The sequence below is a fragment of the Sander lucioperca genome, chromosome 24 (genome assembly GCF_008315115.2).
Source record: "Sander lucioperca isolate FBNREF2018 chromosome 24, SLUC_FBN_1.2, whole genome shotgun sequence".
NCBI lineage: Eukaryota > Metazoa > Chordata > Actinopteri > Perciformes > Percidae > Sander > Sander lucioperca.
In genome coordinates, this window is record NC_050196.1 from 7,700,631 (window position 1) to 7,715,337 (window position 14,707).

A 14,707-nucleotide genomic window follows, 5' to 3' on the forward strand; every position below is an offset into this window, starting at 1 on the left:
GGCAGTTTTTTTCTTCAGTAGATAATTCAGTAGGAGTACAATTAATATGGTTTATCTACAAATACAGTACACATGCCACGTTTGCATGAATACTACTAACTACGCTTGGACAGAAGCTGTTGACAGCTTTAGCTCTCCATCATTTTTGTCTAAATCATAATTTATGCAAACGTTTCCACGGTTGAGAATCACTGTAATTTGTGATTATTAGAGTAAATTGTATTTTTTTTTTTTTAAATGGACACAAAATGTATGTATCAAAAGAGTGAGTAAAAGAAACACTGCTGGGCAACATTCTTTCGAAATCAAACATTTATTTGCTGAGAGCCTCTCAGTAATTCTACAGGTTTGGCAGCAACAGTAGGGAACAGTTTCACATGATACTTGGCTGAGTGACAGAAAAAAAAGCAATTTAAGAACAGGCTTTGGCCACTTCACCCTCTTTCATAGGCTTTTCATCTTTATTCTTGGAAGAGGAGGACGAAGGAGAAGAAGAGGATGAACCCTTCTTATTTTTCTTTCTGCTTGGCGTGACTGGAGCTGCTGCATTGTTGACAGCAACCTTCTCATCCTTCATGACATCTCCTTCCACCACTTTAGGGGGATTATATATATATATATATATATATATATATATATGCTTCAGGGGCTTTGGGGGGGGGGAGTGGATTTGTTAGACGGGGAGCTTTCTTGCTTCACAAGGGCTTCTTCTTTCACTTCTTACTGCTGCTTGGGCACCTTGTCCTCAGGCTTTTGCTGGTCTGGAAACAAGAGGATAAATCACATTTGACATTTAAATGTTTAGTATCCTTTGACCCTTTCACCTGTGTGCAATTCTACTCAAGTGAAAAGACAAGAACAGAACATCAGTGTGCATGCAGTTACAGGGGTTGCAACGGTTGAATGCAGTTTAGTGACACGATCGGCTTTAATAAAGAGATTAAAAGGATTTTAAAAGAATACAAAAAAAAGGTGGAAAAGTTGCCAATTAGAAAGCCTCTCAGTCAGTAGTTGACCCAGGACTTCCTTGGTGGTAGAGATCAACTTTTGAATCAGGTCACAGCACGAACATGCTGGAGGCTTTGTCATTTTATTTTTGAACTCACCGCTGTCCAGCGCTTCTTCTATAGAAAACTCCGAGCTGTCGGGGAAGAGGAGGACAAGTATGCCAAGAAGTAAGAAACAGGTACATCTTGCTTTTGTGTGTGCGTTTATGATATTTCCTTCCTTCTCATCTAACTCTCAGCTAGAAAGCCAATACGTTTCTATTTCCCAAAATGTAAAACTATTTCTGTGAAAGCTCCATGAGGGCTTTATGGACCTGAGAAGAGCGGTCCATCCATACTAAATGACAGAAATGCTAGCAAAAGATGTGAGAAATGACATTTTAACTTTATTACCCTTGTTTTTTCTATCCCAAGTATCAATTTGCCCTGGGCAGAGCTGTGTCTGTACCCAACGACAGAGCCAATAGGATGCATCTCAAGCTCTCTGACATCACACAACCATCATGAAGTACTTCTGAGCGGTCGCCGCCGTCCTCACCTTTCGGTATCGGCGGTCATGTCTTGCATCAGTTGCTGGTAGTTATTGATTTCCGCCTCCAGCTTCATCTTCACGCACAGCAGATCCTTGTTGTTTTCCACGTGGCGCTCCACCTGCGCCCTCACTTCCTTCAGCTCCGCCTGCAGGTTCAGGATCAGCTGGTTGAGGGGGGACAGACGCTGAGCGTACTCCACATTGGTGCTCCTCAGGGCCTCCTCCAGATTGTGGATCTGAAAGGAAGACACACGGGGACTTTCGTCGTCTTTTTGGAGTCCTATGCTCACGTGTCTTTTGTTTTTGTACATTTGACCTCACGACTTTTTCATGTTCATAGTTTGTTTTGTTATGCAAGAGCAGATCCAGGTGGCAGTGAGACAGATAACAGTTTGTCTGGCTTAAAGTAGCAGATTTACAGTGTAATGACAGGGCAGTCAGGAATGCTTGTGAAAAAGACAAGTGCATGCAGGTTTTTGTTTTTTAATTATTATTCCTCCTAACCAGTGATGAAATGTAACTAGGTACATTTACTCAAGTACTGTACTTAAGTACCAATTTGATGTACTTTGAGTCTTTTCTTTTCATGCCACTTTCTACTTCTACTCCGTTACATTTTAGAGGGAGATATTGTCCTTTTTACTCTACTGCATTCATCTGACAGCTTTAGTTTCAAGTAAACTTTAGTTAAAAAAAATACAACGTTTTATGATAAATTAAACTACCCGTCAACATGACGGCCTACAAGTCCAGCTGAAACTATTAGACCGCTAAACACACAACTGTTTCTAAAATGTGAGGATTTTTCTGCATTGAGTACTTTTGGTTTTAACACTTCAAGTACATTTCCCTGACGATACTTACATATTTTTTTTACTTAAGTAACATTTTCAATGCAGGACTTTTACTTGTAACAGAGTATTTTTTTACAGTGTGGTATTAGTACCACCACTGTTCCTTGCATGGTTTTAATATTTTGCTGTGTACTTGTATTTTATGGCAGTGAGACATAGGTTTGTGTGTGGTTACCTTGCTGTGCAAACTCTGGCTCTTAATATCCAGAGATTGTCGCTGTTTGAGCAGATCCTTGAGCTGGGACTTTCCAGTGTGCAAGTCTTCGTTGTTTTGGGCCTCCACCACCTCGATGTTTTTAAACTGGAGAAGGGGGAAGGGGGGATGGGATGGAGATGGTATGATGGACTGGAGAGAGAAAGGGAAGAAGAAAACAATGTTCCTGACTTTAGGAGCCAACAGGTTAACGCACCTTGCTCTGGTACCACTCCTCGGCGTCCTTCAGGTTCTTCCTGGCGAGGTTGTCGTACTGGGAGCGGATCTTGTCGATAATCTCAGCCAGGTTAGAGTTCTGAGACTCAATCTCCACGGTCACCTCCGAGTCCTTGATCTTCTCACGCAGGACATCCACCTCCTAAAAAGGAGCCGCGGTTACAAGTTGGCCTCCGATTTCGCACACAATTGCAATTTTGTTAGTTGATCTTGAAGTGTGCTTTTTTTTTTTTTTTTTTTTGGGCCTCCGGTCTCACCTCTTTGTGTTCCTGCTCGAGGCGAGCGAGCTCCTCCTTCACCAGGTCGATCTCTTTCTGTGTCTGCATGCGGTTCAGCTTGGAATCCTCAGCGGTCTTCTTCAGATCCTCCAGGTCTTTTTCTAATTCCCTCTGTGCCTTTTTCTCATCGTCCAGCCTGCGCACGGGGTGGGGGAGGAACACCACTGACTCTTAGTGTTACATTTTGGTCTAAACTGTGATCTGAATGATTAACTTTTGATTTCCTGAGCCCCGTCCACCTTTTCTTTTCTTTCCCAAAAACCATCTTGTTTAAAAAAATAAATAAAGATTGCACGGAACTTACTTGTTCTTAAAGTCATCATTAGCCAGTTTGGTGTTGTCAATCTGGAGCAGCAGCTTGGCGTTGTCCTTGGTGATGTCTTTGATCTTGTGGAGATGAATGCATGATTTTATCATTTCGTCATTTAGAAACAAAAATATATATCAAAAACCCAAAGTTATTTCATTTAATATTTTTCTTCTCAGAAATAAAAGGTAAGAAAGAAATGTGCTGACTAACCTTCTGCTTGAGGTTATCCAGGGGTTTTTCCACCTCATCCCAGTCGCGCCCCTCGGGTGTTTTCCTCTTGGCCAAAATGTCATCGATCTGTTTCTCCAGATCGCCGTTTTCCTTCTCCAGCTGTCTCACCCGGCCCACGTAGCCGGACAGCCGGCCGTTCAGACCCCGAAGTGTCTGCTTGTCGTCCGCGGGGGCGGCAGGCGCGGCCGGAGCGGCCGGAGCGGCAGCCGCAGGTGTCGCTGGAGCGGCGGGAGCGGAGTCTCTGTCCGTCTCGTTGCGCAGCACGTTACGCAGCCCCTCCAGGCTGGCCACGGACACCCGAGAACCCCTTCCCCCTGCTCCACCAAACATGCTGGCAGCGGTGTTCGAAGGCATGATTGACTGAGAGAGAGTTGACAGCGACAGAGAGCGTTTTAGGCTAGAGAGTCACTTGATAGATTTAATGGATACAGGTAGGTTTTATACCTGTTTTTTTTTTTTTTGTTTACGCATGAATCCGCCCCCAGCGGTGCCATTGGCCTGGACAAACTGGTTCAGACTCAACATTCAAGTATTTCATGTTGATCTTTTTGTATTTTTCACTGTAATTTTGTACTTGTCCTCTCTTGATTGGACGCATGCAGAGTTTTGGGGGAGGTGATGGGTGGTCCTTGTCCACCTTAAAAGCAGGTGATCTGCAGGGATGTAGGTTACCTTCGCCGCTCATCTGTTCAGTTCCTTGGTTTCCCCTCGCTGTTACAAACTGCAACATGTCTACACCGGGAGCCTACAGCAGCCAGTCCTACTCTCCGGGCAGCACGGGACCGCTCAAAAGCCACCCGAGCCAAAACGGGATCGACCCGTCGGGCAAATCCAGGGAGAAGGACGACTTGGTTGGACTCAATGACAAGTTCGTCAGGTTGATTGACAAGGTGTGTACATTTTTTACTATTTATTTTGTTAGTTTATAATAGCCTAAATAATAAATGTATTTATTTCGCACATACACAGTGGAGCTGCCCATTCTCTCTCTTTTTTTCCTGTATTTTTTTTTTTTTGTGCGTTTTGTTGCTGTCTTATTTTCTGTGTTTTTTATTATTTCTATTTTTATTTTTATTTATTTATTTTTCTCTTCCCTGTTGTGTGATGTGTTCCCCCTGTTTCCCCTTGGTGTTTCTATTGAATAAAGTAATTTAATTTTTTTTTAATTTATTTCTAAATTAATAAACAGCGTGCTCAAAACGTAAAAAAAAAAAAAAAAAAACATTAAGAAATAACTAAATCATAAGAACAGTGTTAAATCTATTTTATCCCCCCGTTTTTGGTGTTGTGTAGCCTATTAGCGGAATATTATTCTAAAAAATATATATTCTAAATAATTTATTCAATTCAATAGGTCTATGTTTAAGTCATTTTCATTGTTTTTAATGTATCTGTAATTTATTTAGTTTGATGTATCGGCTATTCATTTACTTTTTTGCAAAGTTTAGTAGGCTACAGTAACAATTCAAAGTAAAAAACAAGCCCATAGTTGAGTGAAGGATATCGTATTTGTAGAAATATTTTTCTAATCCTGGAGCATTGCTTATACCAGCATCTTTCTGCCGTAATTAATTCTTTGACCGGAGGCCATGAAAAGTGTCTCCTTTTGCAAGCTTCATGTTAACAATGTTGGAGGGACAAAGGACGCCATCTTGTGGATAATTCTGGTCTATTAGGTTCATCAGGCCGTCAACGTGACTTGGAATAGGCCATGTATGGATTTAATGTACAGTGTTGTCTTTTGAGTAAATTGGATGAAACTAATACACAGCGTTTTTAAGTGGAAAATAGAGGGTGGGGCAACAACCCTACTTTGCACAGATGCAAAACCGGAAAACACAATTTGACATAATGCGCTATTTAACACAGGTGATAATCGGACTGCGCACATAGCCTACCTGTTCTCCTCAATGTGCTAATTTGGTTAGCTAGTGTCTGCTCCTTCCTCCTGCTGCTTTCATGTCGGATAGTCCTCTCAGAAAAATGCTTGACATCCTGAAAGTCTGTTCTTGACCAGGTAGGTTATACCATCCCTCCGAATACAAACACACACGGAAAGTAAGTAAGAAAAAAAAAGGGTCTTCTCTGACAAGCTAACAATAGCAGTTCGTCATTTTTTCTCCCCCGAAGAGCCACTCCACGTTAAATCTGATTATTTTAACATAGGCTTGGTTTATTAAAAAAATATCCCGCAGCTGGTGGGCATTTAGGTGTTTCATCTCAAGTTTTTCTGCAAAAGACAGACTTTCAAATGTGTGCTGTAGAAGATAATCCACATCGTTCATGGTGACCTCAGTTACTATTCTTCTTTCAAAGAAATGCTAACGGCTGCCAACTATGCAAATGACAACAGTATTTGGCAAACAGCCAATCAAATTGCAGCAGGGCAATTAGCTTTGGGCATGCACATTGTTATTCTCCCACACTCAGAGTACTTCAAGGGGCATCTGGAGCCAAGTACAGTTAAAACAGTAAGATATTTAGGGCCCGAGCAGAAAGTGCGAGGAACCTATTGTTTTTGTAAGGATTATTATTTTTTCCAAGACTTTCGTCGCATTTTGAGGGGGTTAGAATGCACGAAAACCCAAAAAAATGCACACATGTCACACCTGGTGAAAATTGCAAAGTTCTGTAGTGATTGGGCTTGTGCGTCACCATAGCGCCCCCTTAAGCGCCATGATTCGGAAAAAAATGAGAAGTTAATATACCAAATTTTGAGGGAACATAGGTCTCATCTTGAAGTCCATGTAGCATTTTTTATAAATTTTTCCATCTGACAGGAAGTCGGTCATCTTGGTTTTCGTGCCCATGGGCACATTTTTGACGGCCTCAATATATACGAAAACTCACAAAAATTGACGCCCACATAAACACCTGGGAGCTTTGCGAGACTGTACAGCGATTTGGCCGATACCTGTAAGTGGGCTCCATAGCGCCCCCTATGCGTGGAAGGTCTTAACTTAGACATAGTTGCTCTGATATTTACCAGCTTTACTACACATATTGCTCTAATCATTGCGGACATATTTCCGATTTACCTTCATTAGCTCCGTCCAACCGGAAGGCCATTTTTTATTTATGCATTTTTCATGTGTTTTACATTCTTTCGAACTCCTCCTAGACGGTGATTCCGAGCTTCACGAAACTTTGCAGGTACTATCTGTGGACCCTCATGACGAAATGTTATCAAAAGAATTTTGATAGTTGAAAAAATGCGCAAGTTATAGCAACTTTCTGTCTAAACAGGAAGTTGCGTATCTTGGCAACACTTGATCCAATTGCCCCGAAACTTGACAAAGTTGTTCCTCATGGCCGATTTAGCATCTGTGCCAAATTAGGCGGCAGTCGGCCATTAGATGGCGTTGTTTTAATTTTTTGAAATAATAAGCAAAAAATCGATATATGGGAAACCTACTTTGTCTAACTCCTCCTGGGGCGTGAGTCCGATCTACACGAAAACTTGCGTATAGACTCGGTGTACCCTCATGACAAAAGGTTATCAAAATAATTTTTATATCTAAAACAATACGCAAGTTATAGAGGACCAACTTCCTGTAGGTGGCTGTCGAAACAGGAACTGTTGTATCTTGGCAACGGTTATTCCGATTGCCACAAAACTTAACACAGTTGTTCCTCATGGGCCACTGAGGCTCTGTGCAAATTTCGGCGGTGTCATGTTCATGCAAATATTTGCTTAAAATATAAAAGCAGTTGAAAGTGACAGGACGTTTCTTTTTTTGCTGCGTATTTACATCTCTGAAAACACTTCAGGGTGAGGAGGATACCTGCAGCAAACTAATTTCATGATGAGAGGCAACCGAAAGATCAACAGTCTATTCTAATGGGGGAAACAAGGTGCTGCGGTGTTTCTTCACGCAGGTTGTCCAACTGCCAACAATTATTTTAAAAGCAGTTTGTGCCATTCTCCCAGTGTCAGTAAAATGAACCTCCAGGTCATCCTGGCAGCAGCACGTGGGAGCAGCTTAGGACCAATGATTTCTATGAGAGGACTTTGCAATAGACCTTTTTCACAGACACAGACAGGCCAAGTCTGAACAACCATCGTTGGCATTCTCACATGAGGCCAAATATTGGCCTCGGATGAGAGACGTAACAACTTCAAGAACCTTAGCCAAGTCCAGTTGCCCAGTTGAATTTAACCTTCCTTTGATAGTTACAGTAAAAAAAAAAGCAGTAATCTTTTTAACTGATTTGTATTTTTGAGGTTCACATTTTGAAAACACACTTGCTGCCCTGTTTCTATCCAATATTAGTAGTTTCACTCAGGGAAAGTGAGGTCAGGAAACTGCTGAACAAATATAATTTCTTAATTCTTCCCAGGATGATTCAAAGCATCTGCACAAGTTCAAAATATCCTCAGGGAGAGGAGGACACCTGTATCTTTATATACTTTTAGGATTAGGGTTGGCAGTAAAATAAAATAATCCCTGAGCAACGAGGCAGGAGAGATGTAATGGGCCCAATCCCAATGTACACACATACACAAGGGCTTACTCCAGGACATTGCTAACAGCCCGCAGGAGCCAATTTATAGCATGCTGTACAGTCAGGTGCATGACTGCACACCACACGCCTCTTCCCAGGAGTCTTCTTCTTCTCCGCCCACCATGGCAGTTCCCAGTTCAATTACCCTCACCTCCCCCCTGTGGCCTGACATGTCACCACCTCGTCCTCTACACAAACGCTCTGGCCTATTCTCACACCACTATTTATCGCCAAACTGCATCCCTTCACTGTGGGGAAACCGTATTTCTTCCTCACGTCATCACAATACAGGTACAAAGGTGTCCTCCTCTCCCTGAGGAGATTTTGAACTTTTGCAGCCGCTTTGAATCATCCTGGGAAGAATTAAGAAATGATATTCATTCAGCAGTTTCCTGACCTCACTTTCCCTGAGTGAAATTACTAATATTGGATAGAAACAGGGCAGCAAATGTGCTTTCAAAATGTGAACCTCAAAAATACAAATCAGTTAAAAAGATTACTGCTTTTTTTACGATTATGAAATTTCTTACGATTGACAAGGGTCCAGGCCTGAGGTCATCTACAGGCCAATATTGACTTTTGGTCATAGCGCCCCCAACAGGATATCAGCCTTAAATGACAAACATCATCTGATTTACATGAAACTTATAATGTGTGGTCTACATGTGATACTGAGCCGGCACCTATACTTTAACCACGCCCATGTACTCAGACCACGCCCCCATTCATAACTTGTGAACCGACTCTTGTGTGAGGTATCATTGAACTCAGCAGAGAGTTCCCTTTTCATTGGTGACAATTTGCGGTGTCTGAGTGCCGCGCAAATGCACAGCCGCAAGGATCGGCGTCTGCCAGTAACCCCGACGTGCAAGGTGGTGCGAGGGCCTGTCCAACGCTGCTTGCAGCTTTAATTTAAGATTAGATTTTAAAACTAATATATCCTGCCACCTACCTTAAACTGTATGGAAAATGATAAATAACATGATTTTTTTTTAAAATGTCATACATTAATCCAGAATTATATTAATTTATAAATTACTCAGTACCACTAAAACCACATTTTATTCTGTTGCCAGCAGGTGGGGCTACACATACATATTTGGATTGATCAAAACTTGGCATATAGCTACAGTATATATTTAGACATGGCATTCCTCACATTTATTCTACACCATCACATGACATCATGGGACTATATTTTTCATTATTTTATTTTAGCATGCCTAATTTTTTTTTTTTTGCAGTTACTTTACAGCAAAATGTAGCATATGTTTTGTTGCTGCTGGTTTTTTTTCCCCCTCTTGGATTTCTGTTCACCACGTTGTCTGTCTCTGACTTAGATGAAACACCTGGAGGATGAGAACAAAAAGCTCGACACGAAGCTGAAGATCCTCAAGGAGCAGGAGGCCTACGAGGGGAAAATCGACGACATCGCCAAGCAGCTGGAGAACGACATGGAGCAGCAGATCGAGACCTTGCTCCACGACCAAGAAAAACTGCATGCTGCACTGCTCAAGAACCAGGAGGAGGTGGAGGACACCAAGAAGAGGTCAGTGGGTCCATGTTTAGAGACATAAACCTCCATCAACTATAAATATGTCCAGTGGTCCTACCTGCACTGTAGTCTTGTATAAAGTACTTGAAAGCAATACTTGAGTACAAGTACAAGTATCTTACCAGAAAATGACTTTGGTAGAAGTTAAAGTCACCTTTTAGAATATTACTTGAAGAAAAGTCTTAAAGTATCTGATATTTATCGTAGCCCACTTAAGTATCAAAAGTCATTTTCTGATGTTAAATGTACTTAATTATTAGAAGTAAAAGTAAATACAAACTCCTCAACTTCCTCATAGTAAAGTATAACATTCAGGGTTCCCATATCCTTCTTGAATATCAAATTCAAACAACAGAATTTTAATTTAAAAAATCTTTTCCTCCAGCGTGTGAAAACATTTCTTGCAAGTAACGAGTAACGCAGATGCTTAGGGGAAATGTAGTGGAGTAAAAGTATGCATTTTATTTAGGAAATGTAGTGGAGTAAGGGTTAGGGGGTTAGGGTTCTACTTAAAGGTCCAATGTGTGGGAATTTCTCCCATCTAGCGTTGAGATCATATATCGCAATTAATTCTCTCACGCCACGCAGTTCAAAATACGTATTACAGCTACGGTAGCCTTCACGCTTCAAAAAGCCGGTCTCTTGCTCTTTTCAATATCCTTTTTCTTTTTCTGGGCGAAGAAGAAGACTCCTGTTCCTGAAATTTGGATTTTGAATACGTGTTGTCCTCCATGTTTCCTTTTTCAAACTTGCCGGGGCCAGGAAGCTACGATACCCATTAGCAGCATTAGCAGCACCTGTGAGTTTATCATGTGATAGCGAAAACGCAAAAGGCGGAGCAGTATGTCCTGTATGTCCCTTACCGGCTAACGTATTTCAAGATGGCGCATGAATATGGAGCGTCTACCCCAGTTCATGTGAACGCAAATGTAAAATTTCAAGCCAAAAGGAATACTTGGAATTGATGGTGGTGGTAAATATTCATGAAAAAGGACACGTTTGTGAACGGGCAACACAGATTTTGATAATGAACAACTAAACATGTTATACACTGGACCTTTAAGTACAGTAACAAAGTATTTGTACTTTGTTACATTACAACACTGCTGCACTGTGTCTTTGGGTAATATTATGTTACATGAAGGGAAGCCATTTCTAATTTCCCTGTTTTCCACAGCTGCAAACACAGTATTAGATTTATTGATCCCAAATTGGGACATTTCATATACAGTACATATGAATGTAAACCCAGAGGACTCAAAACTATGTCATTATTGGCACAAATTACATTTCTCACTCTTTATTTTCTGTATTTTTCAGGTATGAGGAGGCATTTCTGAAAAAATCAGAACTGGAGAATGAGTTTATTGTCAAGAAACAGGTACTTTCAGCTTCTTGTGCTGCTGATATATTCAACCATTTAGAAAACCTAGTAAACACTCTAATTCACTAATTCCCCACATTTGAAATACATTAGGGCAATAGTATTTTTGGATTATATCGCATACTATTTAACTGGATTTAACCTGTGGCAATATGATATTTTGGGAGCAATTTCTGCACTGTATGTCACGTGAGGGTCCTTATACCTATGCATGTGTTTAATGCGTATGTTTGTAACAGGATGTAGATGAAGGTCACTTGGAGGCAGTAGATCTGGTTCTGGAGCTGGAGGACCTGATTGGAAAACTGGAGTTCCTCAGGGTTGGCTATGATGAGGTATTGATGGGGTTGCTTTTATTTTCATTGTTCTTTAACTCTGCTCTGTGAAAGCTACAACCTGTTTGGCCTGAAGGAGACATATGGCAATTGCACATAAAAGAAGTGAATTTGAAAAAAGAAGTTATTTTTTCACACTAGCTCTGTTGTGCCCACGTCTGCCCCCCTGCAGGAGACCAAGGAGCTGGAGTCGCACGTCCAGAATGCGACAGTGGTCTTACGCGACAACAGCAAACGGTCTCTGGACATGGACGAGATCATCGAGAGTGTCAAGAATCAGTATGCCAACATGGCCGCCCGCAGCAGGGACGAAGCCGAGCAGTGGAACCAGAAAAAGGTGGGGGGGGAGGAAGATTATACCCAAAGAAGAAGACATAGTACTTAGCAGTACATTTTAATAGTACTTAGCAGTACATTTTACCATCCTTACATGTTACAGCTTTTCTTAAAGGGAGCGTGCCTATGTTCCCACAGCCCAATGGTCCCACAGCCCTATGTTCCCACATTTCTAAGAATGTAAGAATATTTTTTCACTGAAAATTTGGCCCTATGTTCCCACAGTTTCCACATTTCTAAGATTGTTTTCCAAAATTAGGCCCTATGTTCCCACATTTTCTTTTTTTTTTTAATACATTTGTATCAGATTTTGTCCCCCTAACCCTAACCCTAAAAAATGTTGTGGGAGGATAGGACCTACTTTTGAAAATGTCCTAGAAATGTGGGAACATAGGGCCTAATTTTAAGAAAGATCTTAGAAATGTGGGAACAAAGAGCTGTGGCACCATTGGGCTGTGGGAACATAGGGCTGACCCCTTCTTGAACCAGCTCTGCAGTTACCAAGAGACATGGTGAAATGTGCCATTCTTTCCCCTCAGATGGATGCCATGGTCTTAAATGCAGGACAGCGTGAGCAGGAAGTGCGTGACTTAAGGAGGGAGATCTCAGACCTGGTGCGCCACATCCAGAGGCTCAACGGGGACCTGGAAGCTCTCATAAGGAAGGTTGTGCTCACAGATAAACACTCCCAGAGTTCAGGTGTATAAGTACACACCTTGTCCATCCAACCAGCCTCTGATTTTCTCTTTTACTGTGTTTTTTTTAATGTTAGGAAGAGTCCCTGATGAAGAACATCAGTGACAGGAGGACAGAAGGCGAAGACAACCTCCTGAAGGCTCGGGACGACATTTCCCAGCTGGAGGAGGCCTTGAGGCGGGCCAAGCAGGACTTGGCTGGACTGATCCGCGAACACCAAGAGCTGATGAACCTCAAGTTGGCCCTGGACATCGAGATCGCCACCTACCGCAAGCTGCTGGAGGGCGAGGAGCAGAGGTATAGGAGATGATGTTGTTGTCTGTTGTAGAGTATATCATAATGCATTAAGGCTTGCGCTAACAACTGTGTCCGTTTCTCTGTCTCTGATCCATCTCTGCGAAGAATGAACTTCCATATGCGCCACGCAGGTGAGAACCACTTTGTTACATTTTCTGATTTGGTCGCTCTGTGACTTTTTTTTCCTAGATACTGGAGACATATAAACATGTCAAAATATTCCCAGTGCAGCTGTAGCTTGATAGCAGACATTTTTTTGAATGAGCTGAAAACAGTGGTTCCAATTTTTTTGTTTGGCTCATGAGCCCTCATTATTCAAATGTCTAGAGTTGAAATTATCCAGGAATTTACAAGAAAAAAAAGCAAAGTTCGGAAGAAAGTCTGCTTTTCTGTCCTGCTAATTATTTGGTGACCCCCCCTTGGACTTGTCTTGGGACCCCTTGTGGGGATCCGGACCCCCAGGTTGGAAACCCACTGATAAAACATTGATACATGTCTTTCAATTTGTACACCAATGAAGCCCTCGATATACCTGAATGCAGTGCCGCAAATGTGCACCAAGTAGCAGCTTGCCCTCTTTTGAAGTAAAGCAACTGGCTCAAATCTTCCGTCAGGATGTTGCTCAAATGTACATTTAGGAAATCACTAGAGGTACACGAGGAAGGTTGAGAGGAACACAAAACTAAATTTAATGTAATTATAACATATAGGCCTAAGATATAATTATACAAATTGGACATGGTAAAAAAATTTAATAAAAACCTGCATCTATTTCATACATATCAACCTTTACATGATTGATTCATGTTTTGTGTCCCACTAAAATAAAACCTCTCTTTCGCTCAGATTTCTAAAAACAAATCAACCAATCCAAGTCCTTACTTGCACGCAGACGTTCACTTGCCAGAGAAGCACCACCCCCCAGAGAAGCACCACCCCCCAGAGAAGCACCACCCGCCAGAGAAGCACCACCTGCCAGAGAAGCCACAAGCCCGGGCACCCACCGTTGTCCCGGCAGATACAGCTGTCCCGGCGGTGTACCCCGCCTTGAAGAAACGCCTGCTGATCCGGTTGGAGGTGGAGGCGGGCAGAGTAGTGTCCGAAAGCTCCCTTTATACTGAAGATTGACTGCCCATCACACCGCTGTCTGCAGCATTAAAGTATGTCCGCAAAATGTGAATTAAAAATATTTAAATTAAGTTAAATTTTTTGCGGATCATCACGCATAGTGTATTTATATGCAATAATCTTGTTTCGTTTGTGTGCTTTCTGCAGTCTAACAATAGCTTCTTGGCAGGTTGAACGTCTTTTCCTAGAACTCGTGCTTGAAGTTGGAGACATTTTGTTAAAAAGGTTTTCTTATCTTTCTTTGCCTTGGCAAAGACTTGTGTTCCTGGTACCATCAGTTTATTTTTTTTTCAGCTTTCCTTGCAGTTGTTTCTGTCATACCTTTTTGAGCTTAATACGATTGTGTCTCTGTAGAAAAAGAAAACCACCCATCTAACGGTGTAAAGGTTTCTTAATGAAGTGAAAAATAAATTGAGGAACTTGTGGCATTAAGCAAGAGGTTAAAAGGAGTGTTTCTGTTCTGTTGCTCAACATCTTGTTAATATCAGGAAGGATATTCACAAAGATAATGCTTCCTACACGAGGTCACATTAACGGGAGGCAAACATGGATCTGGGGTAGAACTGTATGCTTGAAATGGCTTTTCATACTGCGTTGGAATTTTTTTTCTTTCTCTCGCATGGATCTGCACCTTTATATCTCAAATATGTCAAATGTAATCGCAAAGAAATCAGAAGATATTGCAGTTTACTGTTAGGATGACAAGTGTTTGCAATTGAATGCAATAAATAAACAAAGCATCATGAACAATATGTCTGCTCTCTTTTTCTTTCACATAAACGCACAAGAGTATAGTCACTTAAAGAACGACATTTTGGGAAATACAGA

General features: G+C 41.6%; 2 protein-coding genes across 5 annotated transcripts; one reads left to right on the forward strand and one right to left on the reverse strand.

The window, feature by feature from the left end:
- Window positions 1-297: 297 nt before the first annotated feature.
- Window positions 298-4,058, reverse strand: LOC116044449 (keratin, type I cytoskeletal 18-like). Of its 2 annotated transcripts, XM_031291614.2 has the most exons (8): window positions 3,622-4,058; window positions 3,406-3,488; window positions 3,081-3,237; window positions 2,804-2,965; window positions 2,569-2,694; window positions 1,546-1,775; window positions 1,107-1,141; window positions 298-761 (listed from the first exon to the last, which is right to left on the reverse strand). In XM_031291614.2, the coding sequence occupies exons 1-8, from the start codon at window positions 3,994-3,996 to the stop codon at window positions 721-723; spliced, it is 1,209 nt and encodes a 402-aa protein (XP_031147474.1). In that variant the 5' UTR covers window positions 3,997-4,058; the 3' UTR covers window positions 298-720. The 2 variants fall into 2 exon arrangements, with proteins under 2 accessions (XP_031147474.1, XP_031147475.1); XM_031291615.2 differs by lacking the exon at window positions 1,107-1,141.
- A 156-nt stretch (window positions 4,059-4,214) lies between these two features.
- LOC116044447 (keratin, type II cytoskeletal 8-like) lies at window positions 4,215-14,631 on the forward strand. Of its 3 annotated transcripts, none has more exons than XM_031291611.2 (9): window positions 4,215-4,532; window positions 9,489-9,697; window positions 11,024-11,084; window positions 11,327-11,422; window positions 11,595-11,759; window positions 12,298-12,423; window positions 12,531-12,751; window positions 12,857-12,882; window positions 13,644-14,631. In XM_031291611.2, exons 1-9 carry the CDS (start codon window positions 4,239-4,241, stop codon window positions 13,877-13,879), a joined length of 1,434 nt encoding a protein of 477 aa, XP_031147471.1. In that variant the 5' UTR covers window positions 4,215-4,238; the 3' UTR covers window positions 13,880-14,631. The 3 variants fall into 3 exon arrangements, with proteins under 3 accessions (XP_031147471.1, XP_031147472.1, XP_031147473.1); XM_031291612.2 differs by having other exon boundaries at window positions 13,598-13,680; XM_031291613.2 differs by lacking the exon at window positions 4,215-4,532 and adding an exon at window positions 5,287-5,659.
- Window positions 14,632-14,707: the final 76 nt, after the last annotated feature.